The sequence below is a fragment of the Lonchura striata genome, chromosome 17, assembly GCF_046129695.1.
Source record: "Lonchura striata isolate bLonStr1 chromosome 17, bLonStr1.mat, whole genome shotgun sequence".
In the NCBI taxonomy this organism is placed as follows: domain Eukaryota; kingdom Metazoa; phylum Chordata; class Aves; order Passeriformes; family Estrildidae; genus Lonchura; species Lonchura striata.
Window position 1 is genome coordinate 9,757,692 of NC_134619.1, and position 26,464 is coordinate 9,784,155.

General features: G+C 43.4%; 1 protein-coding gene across 1 annotated transcript in view; it reads right to left on the bottom strand.

Annotated features, from left to right (window-relative positions):
* The window catches only part of TOP1 (DNA topoisomerase I), a 65,897-nt gene that overhangs the window by 3,067 nt on the left and 36,366 nt on the right, over positions 1–26,464 (bottom strand). Inside the window, exons 4-18 of the mRNA XM_021527850.3 lie at positions 23,862–23,988; positions 23,268–23,326; positions 20,446–20,541; positions 17,956–18,031; positions 16,928–17,025; positions 12,424–12,539; positions 9,058–9,179; positions 8,307–8,429; positions 6,711–6,898; positions 5,939–6,083; positions 4,759–4,902; positions 3,550–3,735; positions 1,991–2,059; positions 1,275–1,389; positions 498–625 (exon numbers count right to left, since the gene is read on the bottom strand). Of these exons, the coding sequence (XP_021383525.1) occupies positions 498–625; positions 1,275–1,389; positions 1,991–2,059; positions 3,550–3,735; positions 4,759–4,902; positions 5,939–6,083; positions 6,711–6,898; positions 8,307–8,429; positions 9,058–9,179; positions 12,424–12,539; positions 16,928–17,025; positions 17,956–18,031; positions 20,446–20,541; positions 23,268–23,326; positions 23,862–23,988 (1,792 nt within the window). The remainder of the gene's footprint in view (positions 1–497; positions 626–1,274; positions 1,390–1,990; positions 2,060–3,549; positions 3,736–4,758; positions 4,903–5,938; positions 6,084–6,710; positions 6,899–8,306; positions 8,430–9,057; positions 9,180–12,423; positions 12,540–16,927; positions 17,026–17,955; positions 18,032–20,445; positions 20,542–23,267; positions 23,327–23,861; positions 23,989–26,464) is intronic.

The following is a 26,464-nucleotide window of genomic DNA, read 5'->3' on the forward strand; positions in this document are numbered from 1 at the left end:
TGCCAAACCAGAACTCCTTATTGTGAAAGTTATTCTAAAGCCAGACCAGGAACAGACCTAACCCCTTTGGACCTCATGGCCTTCACCAGAAACAATCTGCAAAGGAAGAGGTCAAGTGAGAGGGGAATAATGTACTATGTACCACTGACAGTGGCCTGGGATTCACACAACAGGGGTGGCTGCCCAGTCCAGGTTCTTTAGGGAACACAGATCAGAGCCAGAGACTGCTTCTCTCAAGTTTCAAAGGCAGCAGAACACACAGCTATAGGATGAAGGGCAGAAAAAGGGTTTGGCCTTGTTCTTTACAGGTAAAAGACAACTCAGAGAAGCCCCCTGCAGCTCAGTGCTCCTCTCTGAGCAGGCCCATATGTGATACACACCACCAACTCCTGACAGGGAAAAGCAGGTCCTGCTTTCACCCCAAGGGAAAGGAATGCTGACTCCTGAGATGCAGCACTTGGAGCCCTGCTGCCTCAGAGCTGGGCAGAGGGAGGTACCTTGCTCTGCAGGTTCATCATGGATTTCTCGAAGGTTTTGGGTGGAGCTCTCTGGTGGTTACACAGAATGGCCACCGCTCTGTTGGCACGGTTGTAGGAGAGGATCTTTGCTGGGATGTTGTCATCCGCTGTGAAGGACAGGAGAGTGGTGAACAAGTGATTTCTCCAGGGTATGGTGCCACAGCCAGAGTCCAGTCTCAACACTACAGTCCCAAGTCTAGCCACTTCCATCCCAGCCCCTAACTCCTTCTGGATGCTCCTCATCACCACTGACACCATCTCAAATCAACAGAGGGGAAGCACAGCCAGAGCAGTGGACAGCAGGACCACCCTGCCCAGGACACTGCTGGGCTTCACGGGTCCTACGTGCCCACTTGCTAACACTGCAAAGTGCAAGGCAGCACTGCTCACAGGGGCTGTGCAGGAGCAGCCAAGAAGCATGGGGCTGATACACATGCATCTGTCTTGCCTGTCATCTACAGCACCTGACAATTAACAGAAAGCAAACAGATTTGGTAAAAGATAGGCATAACCTGGGAAGCACACCCTGGCGTGCTCACAAGTCAGTTCTGTTTTGCCCCAGTGCTGAGTTGCTCAACTACCCCAAAAGACTGACGGCAGATTTTTGGTCAGACCTCAGCTGCCTGACATTTGCACTGGGAGAACTGTAACAAGGAAGTGGTGAACAGATACACAGCTTGTGGCTCAGCCAAGGAAGCCAGATCTGTATTGCAGGGTAAGATCTCTTCCCCTCACAGCTTCAAGGGCAGGACTTACGATTCGTGAGCTCCTTGAGCTGCTGCTGTAGCGTGATGGAGGCATTGTAAGTACGGAATACCTTGGCTGTCAGTCCCTCCATAAGGTCTTGAAGGTGTTTATTTAAGATACTGGTCTAAAGAAGCAGAAAGGAGATGGCAGTGAGCACTAGGAATGACCACAGCATTTGTGAAACCTCTGGATCTATGGCTGACACACACTTGCAGCTCATGGCTGAGACCTGGTCTACTCAGACCTGACCACAACAGAATAGCCACAGCATGACTGAAACCACAGCAAAAGTGAACAAAGAACCAACAAGTATTAGATTGGTAACAAGTACCACACGTGGCCAAAAAGGATTTCTTTGGTGTGGAGGTTTTGGTTTCCAGTAACAATAAACATGCCTGGACCACCACAGTGCTCCCACACAGAGCCAAGTGTGCAGACAGGGATGGCACATGATAAATCTGTCACCTCACGCATTCAACACCTCTGAACTCTGAAAGAACCTCCCCAGGTCAGAGCCAGGAAGGCTCACCAGGACCAAGGCCCACTGCTTTGGGAACCTGTGGGCAAGTCAGACACTACACTGAGACAGACTCTCACTGCTTCGAGGTGCTCTGGAAGGAAATTTCCAGTGTAACCATTTCTGGAACGGAGCAGCTGTCACTGCCTGGTGCAGAGCAAGCCTGTTCAGGATGCTCCCCCACCCTCACCATGAACTATGTGCTTACATTGAGGCGGTCAAAGAGGTCATCCTCAGGCTGCTTGTTCTCCATGAACAGCTGAAGATTCTTAAACACCTGCAGGAAAAGAACACCAGGAACATCAGGCACACACACCAGACAGCGCTGGGCAGTACTAAGTTGTTCAAAAGCAGGACTGCCAGGGAGCCATTAAAGTGCTTTCAGGGAACAGTGATGATGCTGGATTTTACTTCCCAGCAGGCAAAGACCATCTCCTAATGCAAAGCTTGTGCTGCAGGTTCCTCCCCAGCAACACGAGTCCTGAGCCTTCAATGCCCTCTCACCCTCTGGATCAAAATTACACTCAGGAAACTTAACTGCTCTGCTGTAGCTGCCTAACAGAGAAAGAGACCCCAAAGCTCCTGCCTTTTCCTTACTCTCCCATTATTACTTGCGCCCAAGAGACCCCTGAGCCATTTCCCATGGACTGAAGCTCCTAGAAACCAACCCTGCTGCATTGTTTTATACAATTTAATCCCAAACATGTCTCACTGGGGTAGAGAGAATACTCAAAGCATCTTTCATTACAGCAGAGACCACACATCCCAGCTCTGCATGCTCCAATTCTCCAGCTTCTCAACAACACACATTCTTCCATAGACACCTAATATACAAAGATTTTTAGTTCCACAATACTCAACTCCCCATTTTAAGAACTGAAAAAATACCTAGGGATACCAATAAATTTAAATAGAAAAATATGTTTTCTTCTTTACACAGTGAACCAAGAATTCCAGCACACATTAATTTCTAGAGCAGCAGTAGTTTCATTTTTTTTCAGTTGTTTTGCTCCTCAAGGCACCAACATTTATTGCTGGCTGTCATGACAATTACCACAGTATTATACACAGGGTATCTAACTCAGACCACAGAGTTGTGGGCCAGATGCAAAGCTGTTACACCCAAAGACATTATGGATAATGCCCTCCATGTTCACACTGCTATATAGGGATTGATTCTGAAATTAGGTCAAAATTACAGCAGATTTGAAAACTGGTGGATGGCAGAAATAAAAGAATTAACATGGCATAAGAAGTCATAGGCCAGAGGTATCAGTGCACCTTCTCTGTAGGCTCTGGCGTAGCCAAGATCAAGATCTTCTGTGAGAGGGCTCAGCTCCAAGGTGACCCAAACCACTGTGACAGAGGTGTCTATTGTCAGAGCCCCAGTCAAACTGCTGCTCTGCCAGTGCCAGCAGCACTCAGAACCATTTATGCTGTAACTTGTCACACAGGTCTGCAACTCCACCATCTACAGGTGACAAAACTAACTCTGATCATGAGAATGAGACCCAGGAAGCTTGTCTAACACAGATGTTACAGTTCTGTATGTCAACTCTTCACACTGAGACCGCAGGGAAGAGCTGCAAGATGTCTGAACATCTCATCTACTGGGCTGTGTCATACCACAAGGATGTCACACTAACTGACTTATTTTCTGTCTCTGTATCTGAGCAGTGATAAAGCAACCAGTTAATGCCATCCAGACTGTACTGACCACATCTCTGTGCTCTTCAGTCTGTGGAGGTGCTTGTGGAGGTGCCTTACCCTCTTCTCCACAGGGACCTTGTTGTAGTATCGGATGGAGTCCTTCCCGAGGAAGTCGAACTCAACCACGTATTCCTGCCCATCCAGCTCAGGATGCAGCTTGATGTGCTCTACTCTCAGAGAGCAGCAGCCCACGGTGTCAGCTGTCTCTCCTTCTTCTTTTTCATTACCAGCTCTCAGGGCAAGCTACATTTACATCAAGACAAGAGAGGTAAGGAATTCAAACTATCCCCAGAATAAAGATATACTGCAAACCTTCAGATGCTGGCCTAGAACCAGCAGGGTCCAGAGGAGAATATATATATATATATATTTTTTTTTTAAGAGTTTAAGCCACGATGCTTTACCAGCTTTTGCTCATTAAGTAACTCAAACTGTGAGACAGGCTGGACTAATGGAAATTAATTTCAAAAAGTGTGTCAGTTTTTAAAAATCAAATTGACTTCCATGTGAACTCTACTTGAAACAATTCATATGGTTCAGTTGTTCATCTTCTATGGTCCTACCTATTCACTAAATACATTTCAAATAGCATACAGGTTAAATAAATATTGGCTTGTATAAATTATCTAAAGGCTACATTTGACTGCATAAAACCCACACATTTTAACAGTGCTGGATAAAACAATTTCTAACTTTTGAAATCTTCAGTGGTCATATGAAACCACAATTATTCACATCAAAGTTGCCTGGTTTACATCAAACCATTTTGAACATAACCTGTTTAGTTGGTCAAGACACCATATGCTACTAGGGAACAGCTCTCTGGGAACTGATTTTATGTTGCTTTAAATGCATCAACACAACTACAGTTTTCTTTATGCCATGGTGAAAAAATTAGCAAAATTACAAAACCTCACAACTGTGACCTCATACTGAAGAGGTGACAAACCAGAAGAAATTCCCAGCAGGAAAACTGAAGCAGCTAGAGACAAAAGGCCCACACAAAGTTCCCACTAATCCAACTGGGTGATTCTGGAGCCAGGCTGTGAGTTTTGCCTGAATTGAACAATGCTGCCTGAAATAGCTGTGTTTAGTACAATAGTTTATTGCTCTGGATTCCAGGTAATGGGAAGGAAAAGGAGCCTGCCCACCAGGAAGTCTCAGGATACCTTAGTAACTGGGCTCAATTCTGCCTTCAAAGACAAGCATTTCCAAGTGTTCCCAGCAGGATAGGGAAGGTGAGAGGAGCCAAGGAAGGAGCCTCACCTTATCAATGAAGTACAGTGCCACAGCCCTCTGCCGTACTTTCATCTCTTTGGATTTCCAGTCTTCTCGGTATTGATTCCGGATTTTATCTACACACTTCTTCAACCTCCGAGCTGTCTCGTACTTCTGCCAGTCCTTCTCACCCTGCAGGGAAGTTGGAACAGGGTCAGCACTGCAGAGAAGGCAGAGGACTAGCTCCAATGTGCATCTCAAGGCTTTGCAAGCCCCTGTGTGGCAAACAGTCTCGCTGTACAAAAGCACTGAGATGCTGCTGCTGCACAGCTCAGCTTCACACTGTGCTGCCACACAGCTGCAGGTCGTTCAGATTTCCATGATATTAAATACTTCCATGGAAGCAACTAGAGAGAGACACAAAAGACACATCTTCCCTGCTTCTCAAAATACAAATGGTTTCCTTTGCTTTATTCAGATGGCACTTATGTTCTTTCAGCTGTGTAATTAAATACCCTTAAAAGGCAAAAGCAACATCAACAGTTCATCATCATTATTATATATTCAAGACACAGCAAAAAGAGGGCAGGAATTCACAAGGAATACAGATATTTTTCCTCCTGTATTTGTAGGACAAACTCCTTGTTTCCAATCCAGGAAAAAATCTCTCAGAAAAAGACTTCATGAAGGGAGCTTAAATTCTTGCTTTTATGGACTTGATCCACAGACTGGGTATTTGCTCCCACAGCAGGAGTTTGTTTTCCTTCAGTCATGAGCTCCTTACCAGCCTTCTCAGCCAGAAGCCTGGCCAGGTTTTTAATTTTACAAACAACTAATTAGCAACCCATGGTTAGAACTTCACTACAGTACCAGGCAGGGGAAGTTAAGGCCAAATGTATGTGAAATATCCACCAGAGCAAGACTGTTCTTGGATAAATTGCTTCCTTTTAGGTTTACACAGGTTAAAGGATTCCTACTAGAAATGCCACAATGCTTTTCAGGAGACATTTTCCAGATTTTGCCTGCTCTCCTGGGCAGTAACTCTATCCTCTCTTTTCAAGGGGGAACAGAAGCACAGAAGGTTCCCCATGTTTTTCAACCACTGTAGGATGAAACATCCAGGTACAGCTTTACCTCCTGTCTCTCTCCTAACCACGAGCTACATTTGCTTCTTGGAAACATGACCAAGAAGATTGCATTGGTTTTGCTTTTTTAACTGCATCTTTACCTTAATTCTTGAGCTAGGGTTCAACATGATGTATTTGATAGAGCCTTGGATGTTCTCAGTCCACGAAACCAGCCAGGTCACTTTGTTATCATGCCGAACCTCCTTCCATTTGTGTCCTGGTGGAGGGGCGGGGATTTTGGAATCCCTACAGAGAATTAGAAAACAGACCATAAAAGCTAGTTAAAGAAAATCCTACCAGCATCAAAACAGAGATGGTAATTAACAGCATTACACAAAGAAAGTGTAGGAGAAGGAACTGAGGCAACAGAAGTGCATTATCTCCATAAGCAGGAAACCAAGTAAATCAAAATGAACGAAGATTGGGAATATAACTGCTACCAACATGTACCTGCTGAACATATACTGTAATTGCTAGGACCAGATTTTATGTGTGAACACTGTATAAAATAATGTGGATACTTATGAAGACTAGAGAGAGTAAAGAAAAGCCCACCAAACCTTATCCTTCAATATCAAGGAAGACAAGGTAGGGCAACCTATCTATAAGAAAATTATTCTGGAAATACTATCGGGAAAGGCAGTTCAGGCAGATGTAGGCTGTAGGCGTGAGGCAGAAAATATGTTGAAGAAGTTCTACATGAAACCCATGATTGCCTTGCTCAGTCTTTGCTTGTATGACTCAGTTTCTTATCCATACTAGAACAAGATAAGCTGCATCCCTAATCCTACATGTTTGAGTATCAACTTATACAGGGTTTTAAAAAATGAGCTCTAGAAAGCAAAGCCAAGGCGTGAAGCATGCAGTGCTCACTTGCTGCAGTTTATGATGATGTCTTCGGGCATGATGCGCCTCTTCAACATCCCCATTTTGGGATGGTTCCCACGACCTCGGAAGAGACCTGGGGGCTCAATCTTGAAGTTGGCAATCCTCTCCTTGTGGTTGTCCATCACACAGTAACCATACTCCTTCAATAGCCGCTCATTCTCCTCTTTGATTTTCTGGGAACAGCCGAAAGCAAAGATGATATGGCACAAGCAGCACCACACGCACCTTTATATGCCAAGACTTGAAACATTTTTATATTTACGCCACACAAAGGCTGAAGACCCAACCTAAAAACAGATCCCTATCATGGCAAGTGTATCAGACTGGTCAGAAAAGCATTCATAAAATTCACACAACACAAACTGGAAAAAGGGAAAGAATGTGTGAAAACTCTCTGAAAAGTTGTATTTGAGGGAAGCAGATCAGTGCTGGTGAAGGTAACTACAGTTTTGCCACAACAGGAGGGGTTGTATCTCCATGCATGTATCTCAGCTTCAAGGGTACCCCCAGCACAGTACTGCTACTTTTTATCTTATACTGAGCATTTGACATCCACTGGACTTCCTATCTTGTTTATGTATAAAAATTATGTGTATAAAAGACTTCAGTGTTTGAACTCGGCATCAGAAAGCAGGAAAAGGAATGTCTCCAGGCTGCTGCATGTCAAGCCTGTGTCAGCAAATGATTTCACAAGCAGAACACAGTCTTCTAAGAAAGAATGTGCTGAGATTTCACTGCATACTTCTGTGTCTGAACTCTAATTATATAGAAGGAAAAATAAAAACACTACAGCTCAAAATAAAACATCTGACCCACAGACAGCACTGCTGCACCAGCTAAGAAACAGAAAAAGCCATTTCTGCTTCATTTTAAGAGCTATCATGGACAGGAACTGAAGGGCTCACCCGCATTTATCAAACGGAAACAGCAGGAAGACAAGGGCTCTCAATTTGTTGGGATCCCTCTGATCCCAAAGGCTGTAATTCCAAGGTGCCAGGCCTTTCATTCAAAGGACAACTACTAGAGCATTGCAGAAGATCAACTGAGAACTTGGGGAATGTTTCCACCTACTGACATCCATTGCAGTTAATTTAATTCTTAACCTACAAGACACTGTAGCCATGCTACTGGATAATAAAATTCATTTTTATTCAAAAAACAGTATTACTTGATGTTTAAGATTTCTTCTCTCATTTTATTCACTAATAGCATTGCTGCATCCTTTCCCCCATCCTGATCTAAACCATCCTTAACTGACTATCCACTGCTCATAATTTCCCAGGGACCAATGCACCCAGAGGCAACACCTCTGATTCTCTTTATTGACTTAAGCAGTTAAGTTTACTTAAGCAGTTACTTTCTTTCCTTAAGCAGGATCAGCCCTATCAATACCATTTCAAGTCAGGATGAAGATTCAGCTGTAAACACAGTGCTCTGCCCTACCTGAGCTGCACAGTGCATACTCCTACAGCCCACATGAATGCAATAACCTGGTGAAAAACAGTGACGTATGCACAGCGAGGGGAATGACTGCACAAAGATGTTTACAACCACAAAGCCTCCTCGAATTCCCACTGGTACCTGTTTCTCCTCCTTGGACATCTGTTTCCTAGCTTCCGACTGAGCTTTGAAATACTGGCTCATGTGGGTGAAGTCACACTTGCTGAGGCTGGTGATAGTGCTCTTCTCTTCAGAGGTCATTTCCTTGCAGAAAGAAAGCAGTGCTTTAAGTTTATACACACACACAAAGAGCTTACCCTGCTCCAGGCAGCCTAAACAGGGACAACAGGCAGGTTCTCACAATAACACCCCCCTCCCCCAGTATCTCCAAATTCCTGTACAGGCTCACTGCAGCTGAGGTCAGAGGGGAAAGGACAGACAGCAGATCCTATGGAGCATTGGCCTTGAAGGGTTCTGATCTCCCCAAGCACTGGGCAATGCTGCACCACTTTCCAAAGAACTCCCACACCCTGACTGGGACTGCTGAGGGATGAGGAGAAAAACCTAGAAATATACCGAGGAAAACTGCACCAAACTTATCTAAAGGCTTGCTGTTATGGCTGATGACTGAAGGGAACATCTCTGTTTTAGTTCTTTGGAAGGGGTTTCTTTCTAGTAAATCTGGCTCTTACACAAGTCACGTACCAGGCAAGTCGGGTACACCCCATGGTGCCGCAACAGAGGGACCTGACTTTGTTGGTTTAGAAAGGGTCTTTCCTGGTGAAACTACAGGAAAAATGGGAAACTCTGTGTGCATGGAACAGCAGCCCCTCTTCTCTGGTCAGTGCTGAGACATGTCCACAGTCACTGCAGCCCAGGACTATGTGCATACCTTTCTCCAGTCCTTGAAGAAGTTTTTCCTGAAGATCTCCTTTGTAGTGTACTCATGATCAAGCATTTTCGCAAAGAATGTGGCAACTTCTTCTGCTTTGGTACTCAGCTTCATGACTTTACCTACAAAGAAAGGTTTTCTTCTTATAAAGAAAATGGTAAACAGGAATCAAAGTCATAAAGAGAACATAGTAGCTACCCTAAAGGATTATATTTTTACTACAGAGAAGTTTGTCTTAAAACATTACATAATACAGCAACTTGAATGGACAAAGGAAACAGAGAAGTGCAACTGCTTGACTTCCACCACAAACATTTTGAAAAAAAAATTTCCTCTGGAATCTAAACATTAAATAAGCAACAGCAATTTGATGTGAGGCAGGTCTGGGCTGCAGGGCAGGAAGGGGAAAAGGCCTGCTGCAGGAAACCCTCTGCTGAGCCACCTCCATGCTGGGCGTGCTCCTGGGGAGACACTGCTGTTTGATGTCAAAAAAGCAGGGATTTTATTAAATTTCATATTCCAGCACTCAAGACATATGGGAAATACAGTCCCTGTATTCCTTTTCAGTGCACAGACAAACTCCACCTTGGAACACCCCTTCCAGCCTTTAGCTACTTGTAGGCAGGAAGAGCCCTTCCTCTGGATACACTGCAAATAGGCTGGGAAGAGATGCCAAATATTGAACTCGCTCTCATTGTAAGGAAACGTGTCAGGGTTCTGCTAATTGTTCCCTCTGCTGTGGGAATGCACTCCTGCATCTCCCAGCAGGCTCAAAAGGCAGTCATTTTTAAGAAAGACTGAGCTGTCAGTGAATGGAGGGGTCACATTCCAGCTTCTCTGCATGACTGCAGCACAAAGTGGAATTGCTGCAAGGGGAGACTGAAGCACAAGGAAAGAGGCTGCTGCTGCATCGAGGCTGTGCACTCAACATCTAACATTCTTATCAAGCTTTTCTTGGTCCTGACTGCATTCCTGATGAAACACGGGGTGCCAGCCACCCCTCTGAAGGATTCTGCACGCAGCTCACATCTCCAACTAGTTTAGTTGCAAGAAATATTTGAAGTTCCAATGCTTGGCCGTCAATACATGGGGATTTTTAACAACCATTTTACTGCACACAAGTGAACACAAGAAACTGTTCAATCTGTGCTCTTGGAAAAAAAAAATACCATGCTTTGGGTTTACTACATATTTTCAAAAGTTGCATCATCTCTAAAATTAAAGCATGGGAGTCAGCTATAAAGCCTTAAAAGATCTATAAAGCCTTGTAAAACAGGACTTAGCAAAACGTCCTCTCAATGATCTGAGAATATTCCACAATTAAATTAAACCAACAGTAACTCTGCCAATTTTTAAGCTGTAACCTAAAATACAGCATTTGTTTGCTTATAACAGGAAATGGGGGAAGGGAGAGACAGCAAGGGAAACTGTTTTTCCAGACTGCAATTTCAGCTTAACAGAGGCTATTGAGTTAGTAACATGTTATGGGGCTAAAATGTCTGATATTTTTCCCAGCTAGCTGAAGGATCAGTCACCTTTATATAATCACTTTAGAATATATTTAATTGGAAACAATTGCCTTTTTTTTTTTTTCCTAAGGTTTGAAAAGACTCTTAGTGACAGAGCTGGTAAAGAAAGGATTTATTGCAGGGGCATGACTATTAGTTACCCGATTTAAAACTGAAAACCAGAGCAACCAGGGGACATAATGAACAGAAGAAACCCCATGGCCACGACTGCAGCTGCCACCACCTACACTCCTACCTTGCCCCATCTACAGAAAAATGGGCAAGCTGGAACCACCTCTGGCCTATGAGCAGTGACTGGTTAACCCACAGGCTGGGTTTGGCATTTCAAGCTCCTTCCCAGAGTCACTATCACAGGCACTTCCAAGAGCCCCAGCAATTTTTATGTGAGATGAAAGCAGGCAGTGAATCCCTAGGCCAGGGACAGATTCCTCTGGTGTGAGCCGGCTGCTGGCCAGCCACAGCCTCATTACTGGGCTCTACAAATCACCCCGGGATAATCCTGAAATGAGACAATGCCTTGTGAGCACAGACAGAGGCTCTCAGCAGCTGCTGTGTAAATCAGACAGCTGATTTTTTGCCTAGTTTCTCAAGGAATACTTATGGGATGTCTTTATTTGCCAGACCCCCTCCCTGCCCAGCCTATGACTATTGAGCTTATTGATGAATTTCTGTGATGACAGAGGCAGAGGTTGCAGAAATCCCTGCAGAGGCTCTGTGAAATAGATGGCTGGAGAGAAGAGGAGCTTATTGCTGTCTGCACCAAGGGATAGCACAGTGCAATCTGCCCCTCCCCTTCTCTAGACAACAGGAGAGATCATGCATTTTTCAGTAGAAGAGAATAATTTCCAACTTTGTATCAGCCCTTATCAAACCCTAAGAAAGAAGGCTGCAGACATCTTTGATCACTGTGCTACTTGCTTGGAGATGGCCTTTAATAGGCTACAGCATATTTATTCCACTACTTTTCTGCTGAAAATGTAATGCCACCTATTCCTCAGTATTTAAAAACATTGTGTCATGTCACATGAAAACAGCACGTTGCTCCTGGAAGAGTTCCATGTGCAGATGGCCCCATCACCAAAAATTACATTTTCATCCATTCAAAATACCTCCCACTTAATTCAATCCTGGGTTAATTTGATCCTTCATTTAACATGATCACAGAAAGGAAACACACAGGTCATCAAGTCCAGGCTCCAACAGGCATCACATCATGTAATCCCTTCCACGTGAGTCTCTACCAGCCAGGCAGCCCAGGATACTTGAATCCCACACCAATTAGTTCTACCACAGGCAGTGGTCAGGGAATGGGACCATGACTTACATGAGAGGGCTCTGTCCTTGAGACCAGGGTCATCCCATTAATTCCTACAAGATCCTAATCATCTGTACCCAAATTCAATTTTCTTTTCTTTCACTCATGCCACCAAATGATGATGAATTTCACCATGGATGATGGAAGTTGCAGTTCTTGAGGTTAAAGAAAACAAAAGCAAGCCTAAAGGTGACCAGTGATGAGGTAGCTACAATTACATACTCCACTGGTCACTGCTACTCTGAGGCATCAGACACCCTCATTCTGCTAAGGAACCTGAGAGATTCAGCCCCATAAGGAACTGAGAGCAGGTTCATCCCTGTGTCACTGCAATGAGCAGAATTCAGCAGGCTCAGCTAAACTCCTTTCCTTCCACAGACTTCACTTTGCTGCTGAGGAGCTGATTTAAGTGAACCACTAAAACACAACCACCTCCTCAGCTCTTCAGTACCCTGAAGAACACAGCAATACCCTGAGATGTTTATTTCTCTTTCTAGCAAGTAGAAACACGGATTAACTCACCATCATAATAAAACTTGACATTTTCAGGCAGAGGTTCATATGGTGGAGCAAATACAGGACCTTTGTGCTCTAGGAACTTCCATTTAATGCCTTCAGGGTAGCGCTCTTCTTCCCACCTTCAAGAGAGAAATATGAACCAATACAATTTTAAGCTCCCAATCTTAATTTTATTACTGTGTGGGTATGAGAGTATGCTACATCAGCAAGAAATCGCTGCTTTGTCGGGTACAGACCAACAACAAATACTCAATGTACTATCACCATTTAATTCCTTTTTTTCCTCCTTTTCTTTTTCCGAAAGCACAGTCACATCCATAAGCAGAACACCTTGGGCTGCAGATTATCTGATGCCATCCTACTCCTCACCTCTCATTTGCTCCTCTTTTCACAAAATCACATAGCTGAAATTGCTTAGATCTTAAGAAAATAAGACTTGGACCCTGTAAACCAGCTAGGATCATGCCAAATTAGTTTCAGCTGTGATCCAACATCAGGTCCAGGATGCCTGCTCAGCAAAGTCAAACAATTGTGGTATATTATGCAGCTGCTTTGAGATGTGGACAATATGCCATTAAGGGCAGAGATAAAGAAGCAGATGTTTATTTATGACCTAAATGAGAACAAACCTGCTTGGACAAGAAAGACTAAAATCTGCTCTGTCATTTTATATTCATTCAAATTCTCTGGGTAAGAAAAGCATACTTGAAGAAAAACAGCAGCCCAGAAAACTGAATGTTTGCCTTTAAGACACTGTAAAAATGCTCTATAAAAATGCTTTGCAAGTGATGCATTTGGTATCACAACACAGCAAGGCGGGCGCCACCAATCCCACATTCCAAGGGAACAGGGTCAGCAATTCATCTGCAGAGAAAAGGGTCCTGCCAGGCCAGGATCCTCCCCCCAGTTCCCAGTGCCCAGGCCACTGATTCCACACTGCTCCCCTCCAAGCTCCTTTCATGATTACCACAACATTACTGCTACATGCTGCTGGCACAGGATTCCCTGCTGGGAAAGGCTATTTCACCTCAGCGATCAATCAACTGCAAGACCATTAACCTGTCACAGCACTCAGTCTCTGAATTGCCCAGACAACTTTGTTGAGCAGCCATGACAATAAAAAAAGAGGTTTAAGCTTCTGTCTGGTGTCAGTCCTAAGGAGCAGCATTCCCATTCCAGGTGCCACAGCAGCTGAGCAAAGATGTGCTGCCTGCATCTCAGGAGCTGTGATGCACTGACTGATTGCTTCATCTCTACCGAGATAAAAGTCACAGCATGGAAGATAAACACTGTACAACAGTTTCTGCTAGAAGACACTCAAAATGTTTCACTTGTGTCTGTACATCAACAATTTAGGAACAGCAGCAACACAGCAGCTGGCTGGAGTTTGAAAGGCACCATCTTTGACCACACCACTGGACCTGACTTCTGATGAGAAGCAACAGCTTTAACAGCAAAGCACCCAAACCCAGCTATCAGTACAGAACTGCATGTCAGACTTCAGTCCCTGACTGAAAAGAAGGCTCGAGTAAACCATGTTGATATAAGAAACCAATATTGACACAGATTCCAAATATTTACAATCCTAATGATTGTTGTGTTTTGCTGTTTTTTTACTAATTAGAAGCTAGAAATATAAATGTTTTGTCAAACATAGGCCTAGGTTCTTCCATCCAGAAGCTCCTTTCAGCAAAATAAATCTAAACCACTCTCGGCCAGAATAAGCTTCTTCTCTCTGACAATGAGCAATTTTATTCCAGTAAGAACAAAATAAGGGCATCATTCACAGTAGTTACTGCTTTTCAGGACAGGTTTGTCATTCTTGTTTTTTAAAATTTATTCCTCTGGTATTTACTTGGTGAAAAAATCAGTACCTCTATTACTTCCTGTTCTTTTACAAAGGATGCATGTAAAAGCAGTACTAGAAAGGCAGCAGTTTAAATAGACAGTAGAAGGACATTGTGCCTTCTGGGAAGGCTACAAGGGAACATGGAATTCATGGGGTAGTTTCTAAGCTCAAAACTACCAGAAAGTGTGCCCCCAAAAGACCACAAACCGTCCCCAATCCCACCTCCACCTTCCTAAACATCACACATAAGCATTAAGACAAAAGATAAAAGTGAGTCTCCTGAGTGTAGCTAATTTTTCATCCTCATTTAATTTCAAACACGAAAAGCATTACAGCACCACTGTCCTTGGCAGTTTCTGGTTCTAAAGCAACGTTGTACACATGATTTTGTGGGAGAATTCTGCCTATTAGGAAAGCTGCCTCACTGATTCCAGCAACATCTCATCAGTCATATAGGCTTCTTAATTAAATCCCACATCAAGCTTGTCTAAATATGCCAGGGTGGCTCAGGGAGGAAAAGTTGGAGAAGATCTTTCAAGTGGAATGAAAAGAGAGAACATTCTTGAGAAAAAAAACTAGAACATACCTCAGGGATATGTTATTTCAAGGAAATGAACTTGCTGTAACACAAGGTGGGAGAAGTGCTCCTAAGGTGCACTTGTGGATCACATTCTTCACACGCTGACAGGGCGTGAAAATGACCTCTGCAAGAGCTGCACTCGGTGATGAATGAGGCCAGTGCCTTGGGGATGTCTGCATCAAGCATTCAAACAAGTGAGGGTGAAAATGCTCAAGGCAGCAAGCACTTGAGGAAGCAGCCAAAAAAAAGGTATCAGACGCTCAGAAAATTGACTCAGATGGAACATAAAATGCCCTTAAGAGAAACAAGTGAAGTGCAGATGAAACCTTGTCCTGCAAAGAAACGCTATACAAAGCTGCAGCTGGATGACAGGAACATCAGCAGAAGGATGCAGCTAGCTGGTGCCAAATTCTGCAAAATTCTTGCTTTCTAAGGCACTTCTCATCAGCAGTAAGCACAAACTGCAGGGCTTAACACTGCTAAAGGGGCCTGTGCTGCCCAGGCAGGTGAGGGGGGAACAGCCCAGCTTTCCAGTAAAGGTCTGCTGTTCAAGGATACAGCTCACAATAAAAGGGAGCTGGGATTAGAGCTGAGACAAAGCCAAAAAAAACCCAGATCGTTAAGGCTTAAAAAGACCTTCTGTAGTTTTCCTATTGCTTTATGTCCCTGTGGTTTGGTAATGTTACAGCACATTAAAAATATGCTGTCAAAGGATTTGAGAAAAAAGCGGATTGTTCAGGAAAAAGGGGAGTTTGGGGGAGAGGCTAGAAACCCAAGTTGCTAAAAGAGTATTCAAATATGAAAAAGATTTGCAAGTGCTGATGTTCTGAGGAAGTTGTGACAGTCAAAGAGAAATATATAAAGACTATGAACATTACACAGGATTTTTTTTTCTTTTTAAGGATGAATCAGTAATAGTGTCAATAAAGGAGTAAAGGATTGAACCTGAAAGGATTGAACAAGATTACAAAGACTTTCCTCAACTCTACAAAACTATTAAAAACATTCAAATGATCTGAGAAAATATCAAGGAAACATCCTTGAAAGGCCATAAAAATACATTACAGGTGGGCAGAAAACACACATGCTTTCAAGAAGTACATATACATTAAAATGAGGGAAGTCCTAAGGCCAAAACTTCAAAACACACAAATGGTAGCTCCCTCAAATCTAGAAATAACAGCTTAAATTACTATGGAGAGTTAAAAAAAAAAATCCAGCAGGTTTCTTACACAGAGCACTACTGATGTATCACAGGTCTGTCTTCCAAATGAACCACAAAGGTCAGACTTATTTAAAAATGATACTAAAAAAAATTAAGAGTGGTTGAAAGTACAACTTCAGTGATGTTACTTAAGGATCCTGGGCAGGACATAAAGTGTTTTTCATTTAAAACTCATTTTCAGAAATCATTTGTCAAACAGGCTGAGCTAACTGGCCACTTGATCAAGTTTCATTTTTGTGCCAGAGGCAGGAGCAGTTTTGAGAGGCACAGCTGATACCCACTCATGCTGTACTTCTACGGAACATGGCTAAGTTCTACTAGATAAATACTAGATAAAATACTGCTTAACACAGTTAAGCACTCTACTAGTTAAGAACTCTACTAGTTCTACTAGATAAAATACTGCTTAACACATCTGCACTCATTAATATATTCCTTAATCCACCTGCACCTATTAATATATTCCTGCTGACACCCCCAAGCCTACAAGCTTTCATACTGCTCTCAAGAGTGTCAGCACAGAGCAGCTTCTGGGCACAAGAATATTGGTATCTGATCATTATAGGCAGCTCCTACAGCACAGATAGGGAAGAAAAAAAAAAAAACAAACCTACCCAGACAACCCCACTAAAACACTTATTTCCTGTTTTAGGGATATCACTTCTACTTCAGAGGATGAACACAGTGAATGAGATATTTATTTAGAGCTTACCAGAAAGTAAGCCAATTATTCAGAACAAATCCTCATGAATCAACAGAAGAGAAAGCCAGATGTGCTTATTCAGCCAGCATGGGAGGTACAGGCAAGTCCAGGTGCAGATGGGAGCCCACAGCACTGACTATATATAGTTACCATTTCCATTTTTGCTCCTCTTCTTTTTTCGGCTTCTTTCTTTTGTCTGCTTCGGGGACTTTCTTATCTTTGCTCTTGACTTTCTTTGCTTTGCTGTCCTGCAAAATGAGTAAGATCCTGTTAGAACAAGCTACTCTATTTCCCCCTCCCCTGAAAAGAACTAAAATACTCTCTTGGGGTATATAAGAGCTGAACTCCTGTGGCTTCACCACATAAATGTGCTCTTAGATCATCCCATTAAGTCAAAGTCTGCTGATGGTCCCACTCAAGTTTTCAGCCAAATTCTTTTACTTTACACTGGGGACATGCTAAATGCACACAGCCAGTTATCACCTGATAAGGGCCAAGTCTGGGCCATGGGAAGGGAATTGCTGTGTTACAGAACCTCCTCCCTGGCCTGCACTGGTGTGTCTGGTCTGGCAAATGCTGCAGAGCACAACCACCATAATCAGGTGGTTTATCTTGGTGCATGCTCAGTGTAGAGACACTTCCTTTGAAGGGAAGAATTAAATTAACCCTATTGCCCAGAGGTGCTGCAACATGTGTCTCACAACGGTGTCTTAGCTAGATGTGTAGTTTGTCAGTCTCAAATTATAGCTAACCTTTTGCAAAACCCTCTCCAAAGAAATTTCTACCTAGGCTCCATCTAAATGCTTTAAGCTTCCTTCTAGTATCTAATCTCTTTTCCATCTCCACTGCCTCTGAACCCTGCAATTAGCACATGTTGTGAGCAAGGCTCCCCTGCCCCCTGCCAGCTCCTTAACAGAAGGACTGTGAATTGCCTGAACAGCCTAGAAGTTCATGTCCTAAAGGCATGTTCTCCATCCTTTGTTTTAAGGGTTGGAAAGGAATTTTCCCTGACTTTTTATAAATTACAGTTCAGATAAATTAATATCTGCACCATAAGTGGGGATCTGCCACACACAGCTCTGTTCCAGACAAAATCAGATTCCCTTTGCTCTGCATAATCCCACACCAAATAGCATGGCTCTTCTTTATCATAAAAATGAATTTGTCTGTTATAGTACCTCTTCTTCCTCTTGTTTCCTTTTCTTTGCTTTCTTGATGTCTTCTGTTTTGATTTTCTTCGGTTTGTAGTCAGCACTGAGAACAAAAAGACTTGCTGATGAAATCGATCCATTTTCCAGTACAAATAAAGAGAAGTCACAGACATACAAAATTTATGTGCACAAGCTTGCAGCATAGCTGGCACTTTTAATTTATAAAGAATATAATTTATACCCTGCTCTTTCAGAAGACTCAATAATCCCAATCCAGAACAACAGTTTACAAATCCTACAAGATGTTATTATCAATACCTTTCCACAAGTTTCACTGCTGAAACAAACATCTTCCTCAATGAAGAATCGATTCAAAAGCATTATTATCCATGCGGTGATTCCACGGGATGGTATAAATGGGTATAACCTTATTGGCATGTTCTATCCCAACTCTCTTTCCAGTCATCAGACTGGGATCTTGCCCACAAGACTCACTCTTTGCACCCCCTACTAGTTCAAACAATAGTGAAATTGAGTACTGGCAAATGACATAAATACAACCTCATTTCCACTGAGGTTGGAAAAGACCTCTGAGATCATCCAGTCCAACCTATGACTCAACACTGCCTTGTTAACCAGACCAGGACACTGAGTGCCATGTCCAGTCTTTCCTTAAACACCTCCAGGGACAGTGACTCCACCAACTCCCTGGGCAGCCCATTCCAATGTCGAATCACCCTTTCTGTGAAGAAATTCCTCCTAATGTCCAACCTAAAGCTCCCTTGGTGCAGCCTAAGACCATGTGCTATCCCTTGTTCTGGGGAGCAGAGCCTGACCCCCAACTGGCTGCACCCTCCTGTCAGGGAGTGCTGGAGAGTGATAAGGTCTGAGAGTGATAAGGTCACCCCTGAGCTTTCTGTTCTCCAGGCTGAGGCCCCCCAGCTGCTCCTCACTGAACTTCTGCTCCAGACCCTTCCCGAGCTCCACTGCCTTCTTCTGGACTTCCTCCCACACCTTGATGTCCTTCCTGAATTGAACTTGAGGTGCCCTCACCAGTGCCCAGTAAAGGGGCAGAATCACCTCCCTGGTCCTGCTGGCCACTATTCCTGATACAGGCATGTGCCATTGGCCTTCTTGGCCACCTGGGCTCCTGTTCAGCTGCTGTTGACCACCATTCCCAGGGCCTTTTCTGCTGGGCCCTTTCCAGCAACTCTGCCTCCAGCCTGGAGCAGTGCAGAGGGTTGTGGTCAAAGTGTCAGAACCGGCACTTGGTCTTGTTGAACACCATGCTGGTGGTCTCAGCCCATTGATGCCCATGACAGCCTCCAACCACCACATCTCCCACCTGCCCTTCTGTCTGTGAACAGCAGGTCCAGCAGGGTACTACCCCTGTAAGGCCACAGCTGTCCTTACCAGAAAGTTCTTTTCCACACACTCCAGGAACCTCCCAGCCTGCCTCCTCTCTGCTGTGTTGAGTTTCCAGTAGGTATCCAGCAGGTTAAAGTCTCCCACAAGAACAAGGGCTGGCAGTGGTGAAATGTCAGCCAGCCACTCATAGCATTGCTCATCCACCTCATCCTCCTGGTTGGGTGGTCTGGAGCAAGGTTCTCAGCAGGATATCTGCATTACCAGCCTTCCCTTTGATGGTCATCCATAGGCACTCAACCTTATTGTCACTATTCTTGAGCTCTACGCAGACAAAACACACCCTAATGTACAGGAACACCCCAATTCTTAATCTTTCCATTGCAGATGTGAGAGGGGAAGTCCTACAAACCTAGCAGAAGGCAGCAAGTGATTACACAAAAGAAAAGATGTCCCACCCATGTCTCTTGGAAACAGACCTGCAGGGATGGAGCACCACCATGGTGAAACCCTTCCAACCCTTTAACTCCTGACTGCTAATAAAGACAAACTGTGAAGAGCTGGATGGGTACAATGGAAGATCCCAGCAAGATGGAACTGAGCTTGTATTTCAGTGGGTTCCTGTGTCAGGAAAACATCAAGGGTGTTTCTCTTTGAGACAACAACCCTCAGTGTAACTTATGACACATTGAGACTCCAGGCAAACCACGCCAGCCAGTGCAGGCAAACCTCCCCCTACCTCTGAACAGGCTGACAGTGCATTTTTTACTTCTTGTGCAGTCATTTCCTTGCCCAACAGAAACCACTGCAGCCACTTAGTTACGTTAATATCTCACGTGCTCACATTTCTGCTTTACAGTCTTCATCAGCCTTTACCTGCCTTCTGGGGTTTTTCTTTTTCATTTACTGGTTCTGCAACTTTTCACAGCACTATCTGCAGCAGGAGGTAGTGGCATTTTGCCTTGCACAGCACAAATACTGCCCCTGTCCTGCTCAGAGAACTTGTAACAGCATAAGAAGTCAGGTCTGAGACCTCCAGTACCCACCTCAAGACGTCTGTGCTGACAACTTGAAATTCCACCTGCTCCCTTCAATGTTCTCCTTTTGAAACTAAAGGCAAACATCCAAGTCACCAGCACCCACACTACTTACTCATCATCCTCTCGAGGTCTCTTCAGGGGTTTGGAGTCCTCTTTAGGTGATGCATAAAACCCATCATCATCTGGTTCATCTTTAATACGTGGTGGACTACAAAAAGAAGCAAAGAAACACAGTGCTACTTTCAAATATGAAGTTTCTTGGAAACCAGCAACAACTAAGTTTTAAGAAATAATCATCTGCAAAATGGGCACATCTTCCATGGAATGTGCTGCCATCACAAGACAGCAAAGGCTTGAGATGTGTCATTTTCTGAATACTCACAGACAGTGTAAGGAGAGTAATTCAATGTCTACACATTTGCCATTTCTCAAGAAATATCAAGTTCAATTTCAACGGCTCAAAGCTCATTTTATTTCTCTGAGGTTTTGAGTAAAAAACAACTGTAGCTTCCAGCACTTTCAAATACACTTAAAAACTGAAATGCCTGTGTGGAGTCAAATGCAAGATGTTATTTAGTTTCAACTCAATATCCTTATTGAGCCTTCTAAGACAGAAAAAGATTATCAACTAAACAATGATTTGAAAGCTATTCACTGGAACATTTTACCAACTAAATATTGAGGCATGTGAAAACCAGAAAAGGAAACAAAGATTTGGCAAAGTTAAACACATCAGTCTCTTTTCACTGTCCAAACTGGAGGAAGCAAACAATCCTGTCCCTTTCAACAGACCACAAAAGTTAGGCTCAATGTTTCCAGCCATAATGTCAATTATGTCATAATTAGCAATAAGAAAAAAAATAGTGTATGGGTGCAAGAGACACTATTCTGTTAGACAAATTTGTTATTTCTAGACTTTAGAGAAGCATTTCACTGATCTACATAAAGAAAAAGACGTTTCAAAGTGTCCAATATTACATTTGGAAGCACTTAGTGCCATCTTGGGCTTCCTTATTCATGTCCTACCAACAATTTCTATATCAAATTAACCCAGCTTCCAAGCCAAGATGTGGATTCTACAATCAGGTTGAAGAAGGAGTTAAAATAAGCAGCATTCAGCTTTGTAGACCATAGTCAGCAGGAGACATTAGGGGGTCTCATGTTAGCTGGCAGTGTGTCCATGAAGCAGAACAAGCAGTTTGCTCCTTCACAGCTATAAAGCCACTGCAGTGCTGGAAGATGCAGCTCAGGGGAGATACAAACAAGCTGCTCTATGAAGCCATTTCTGTTCCATCACCTGGAATTGACTAAGACACAAGTCTGCAGCACAAAGAGAGTTGCAAAACATCAAAAAAAGGTAATCATCCCACTTAATATATTCTCCCTTTCAGGCAGAAATGCAGAACTACAGTGTATAAAGTCACTAGGAATTTTAACTATTATAACACTGAAACATTGCACAAGGTTTTGTAATGGAAGAAATGAAGTGTGAGTCTGTGAAAAGAAAGGATCTGTATGACCAAGATGAACCTTGACTTGCATTGTTTGCAAGACTGCAACACTGCTCATCATATCAAGTCTTAAGGAAGAAAATCAAAACCATCTAAGTGAGGACATTCTTCTCTGCAGAACTCATAAAATAATATTTCAGAAGGAAAAATAAATTAATTAAATAATTACTCTTAGACATCACTTGGCCCTGAAGAAGGCACAAATGCAATGGCTCTTCCAGCCTTTTCTCAAGCACATAAAAAATGCTCTTGGACCTAAGGAGGATTCAGTTATGTTGATAGGAGAGCATCCAACATCCCTGGTGAGATTAGCACATCGAGCTATTCTGCTGAACAGCAGAGGCCAGAGAGAGTTATTGTCTGCTCCACCATGGAACACCCGAATGTCACTGCCTTCTACTTCCAGAGTATTCCCCCACGGGCCTGGAGATGGCGCCTCTGCCCTGCGCCAAGCCCGACTCCTTCCTCTGCCTTTTAAAATAAGAGCCGGGAAATGAAAGAGATGGAAGAACTCATGTCAACAGGGCACATTCGAAACAAACAAAGAATACCTAAAAGGCATGGGCCAGGCTGGTGCCTTCTCCCAACCTCTCTGTATCCACAGAATGTGGTGAGACTGGAAAGATTTTGTTTGTTTTGATTTTAAGTGGGCTCACAAACTGAAAGAATTCATGAACTAAGTACTGTTCTTGACTAACAGATATGAATGCATGCATCCACCATACCACACACCTTCAAGTAAGTCAGTGGACTGGATTTAGCACCTTAAAAATAACCAATGGCTGGACTGTAAACAAGTCACAAGAGATCTCGGCTGACTATTAAGAAAATGTACTCTTCTATCAATTGCTCACTTTATGTTTTTAATAAGACTACTTAGTGATGACTGAGACAACACTCAGGTCCAGGAGGTGCTAATATAAGCGGGAATTTAGTACTAGCGTAGGACACCTATGCATTTCCTGAAGGTATTTCTAATTGTACATGTCACTCATCACTCCTCTGCAAAGGCTTCAGGCTGCAGTCACAACACAGGAGAGACACAGAGGCAACCTGGACTGGCTTTGCTAGGTCTTGTCTCCAGCAGACTGTCTGCAGGGTTCAAGTTCCAGTTCTACAACAGAGGCTCTTTCAAGTTCAGCTACCAGTGTTCCCATAGCTCCGTCTGTCGTCAGGAGAATCCAGCTCCTGAGTACTCAGACAAACCCAGCACATGGAGGCAGACACCAGGTATTCCACAGCTCCCATCTCTAGTTACTGGGTAAGCAGATCTACCCATTCTCATAATTGAGAAGAACATATCTACTGAAGGGTTTAAGAGTGCCCCAATTTTTTCTGAAGACCAATTGAGAGGATTCAAACACAGAGCACCAGTGAAAAATCAAACTGCAGCTTTTTCCAAATCATAGACCTGATTTCTTACCTGGAGAAACCATTTTCCTTTTCCTTCTTTATTTTTATATCACCAGAAGATGACTTCATCTGAAAAACATAAAAAGTAGGAGGCGATTAGCATTTTCCAACATACAACACAGAGTGTTTAACTTGCAGAAGGAACTGTGACTATCTCCGTCCCCTGTAGTCCTTAGTGAGCTACATGACAGAGGCAACATTTTCTGAAAGTTTTAGTCAATTCAGTACTTTTTGGCCCTCCAATTTCCTCAGCAAATTGGAATTAAGTATATAGTTTGTTCTTGCATGGACTGAATGTGAGATGACTGATTTTTCTCCCTTGTCTCTGAACCCAAGCTTGGCAAAGTGAAATGTAATGGGAGAAAATGTGGAGCCAGTGGACAAAGCTCCACAGTGGAACTGTTTCTATTCACATACCTGCAGGTAAAGCCCTTGAGTTTGTAACTATCACTCCACAAAAAATGTGTCTAGGTTAGCATGGGACTAATTCTGTCCAAGTTGATAAAAACTCGGAAGCACAAGCTACATCTAACCCACTGAGTTTGCACTATTCAGTATTATAAGCCAGAGCCATCCTCTTGTCTCTCCCACAGGAGACACCCACCTTCTCTTCCTTTCTCTTCTCCTTGTCTTTATCTTTGTGTTTGTCTTTGTGTTTCTCTGAGCTGCCATCTTTGTGTTTGGTTTTCTCCTTGTCTTTGTGTTTCTTTTCCGAGGAATCTTTGTGCTCACTGCAAGACAAGAGAGTGTGTTTGCAGAGGAGAACACAAGGAGATTTGACTAATACAATTTCCAGTGGTAAAGAGTCACAGGTTTTGATGATTACAAACCCTAAAAAATAAGGCATCACCTTAACAGGAAGATCCACCACAGTCTCCTGTCAGGCATGACCCGTTCTCCCTGGGAGGAAGAAGAACAGGAGGGATACCACAACATCCCAGCTGCCAAGCCTCCACTTCAGGACATCCATCAGCCTGGATTGCTGAGGAAATCCACAGCTGCTACACTTAAAGCTCAACACTTTAGGCTGAATTCCCACTGTCTCTGCTTTTCCTCTTTTTCCTAGTCCACATAAAAGGTCACTGGAACAGAGCTGCCAGCCCCGTCAATGCCCGTGTCAGCTTTTGCTCAGACAACAGTTTGTCATTGTAGCAGCTCTCATCTCTGGAACTTAAAGAGAAAAGCGCTGATCTCTATTATTCCCAAACAGATGGGAAAACCAGAGCAAACAGGATATGTGATGTCCTTGTGTTTATGCAAAGTCAAACAGAAAAGGCAGGAATAATGCTGCAATCCTCATCTGGAGCTGTTGCTGCTGCCACAGCCAGCCCAGCTCTGCTGGAACAGCCCCATGGTGTGGGGCAAGGACCCAACAAAGGTGTTTCCAAGTGAGAGTCTGGTCTGTAACTACTCTGGTGTTATGAATAGCAGTACTGAGAGTTTAATACCTAGAGTCTTTAGTCAGAACACAGGAGAAAATGCATACAAGGAGAAGAAAATCAACCTTTATTATTCTATTTCTACCCACTTCTGATTTCTGAGACATCAGGATAAATTTGTATCAAGTTTTAATTTTTCTTATCAGCTAGAAAGACACATGGCTGTTTTCAAATGAAAATGAGGTTTCTCATGGAATGACAAACCTTGAAGTCAAAAGTGAGGCAATACTCTCAGGAGACTCAGAATAGAAACATCAAGAACTGGCCACAAGGATTAGCAGCAGCGGTGTGGAAGCCAAGCAACAAGCTTGGCAATTCTACAGGCCTTCAATACACACTTATAAGGTTGTGTGGACTCCCTGAGGTCACCCAGGGCTTTAGCAAGTCAAAGACATGGTGCAAATCAGCATGGGTAGGCACTAACCAAGCTGCATTCCTCATGCTGGCTCTGTTCACACTCTCCCTTCTCAGCACTTGACTCCCATCACTGCTGTTCTCTGGGACACACTGTGCTTCTCCTCAGGATTACAAAATGCACTACAAAAAGCTTTTCTAGAAAAAGGCACTTTCCTTATTTCAGTTATTTCAACACTCAGGTGCAAGCCCAAACCAATCTGGGTGAACACAGCCCTGAAAAACAAGCCAGGAATGCTGGGCAAGAACATGAGCTTTTAAAATTACAAATTCTTTAAGATTTCTTTCTAACACAGAAACAGCCTGCAAAAAGGTTGATGGCTACAGAGAGCGAGCAGCACATAAACCAGTTCCCACAGTCTGTGTGTGATTAGGAACAAGGTAATCACAGTCAGAAATACAGAAACCCACACCCAGCTTATACCTGCAGACACCAGTGTGGACAAATGCATGTGAACCTGCCAAAGGTCTAAATAATTCAAGCCCAGAGTAGCTTGAATAATAACACTCCAATAAATATACATTGAATAAATGGAATAAACACACATCAGCCATCCAAGCTCAAGCATGAAAATCCATCTCTGAAGGAAATCAGTATAGTCACATACTGTGTGACACTAAGAGACCAGCAGCAAGAGAAACGAGTTTCATTTTAACTCTCTAGCAACCTCTTCATACAAAGCAGTGAAGGCCTATCTGAACATCAAAAGGCAACAGGCACTCTAGAAATGCTTGTAGTTCGACACACAGCACCACATGTTGCCTGTGAGCAGACTCAACAACTGCAGACTATTCTTACCCAGCAGATCATGTTATGTACAGTGTGCTCAGGCCATGCGAGTACAGACACGGAACATCCTGACACTGGATCCTGGAAATCCACTACACGCCTGCTAAGCTCCTGCTCATCCCAGGTTCTGAACCCTGTTTATTCATCACTATTCCAAGCTCAAGACACCTATTTAATTTTCCTTTGTTCTAACCAGATTCACTGACTGTCTGAAAGCAAAGACCTCACACATTACCAATAATTTTTAAACTCAGGAAGGTCTGGAAATTCTGATATGATATCTTGCAGCGGTATCTGTATGCCAGATACCCCACTTGCCAAAGATTTAAGCTTGACAATTTAAGAGGTATCTCAACCTGCATAAATTTAAACCAATGCTCATAATAATAACAACAGCATTCAATATCAATAATCAATAGTCAGCCTTCCTATATCAATCCAAGTTGTGGGTGCCACATCCCTGTATTGAAGGCCAGGTTGGACAGGACTAAAACCACCTCGTCTGGTGGAAGGTGTCCCTGCCCATGGCAGGGCATGGAATGAGATGAGCCTATGGTGCCTTTG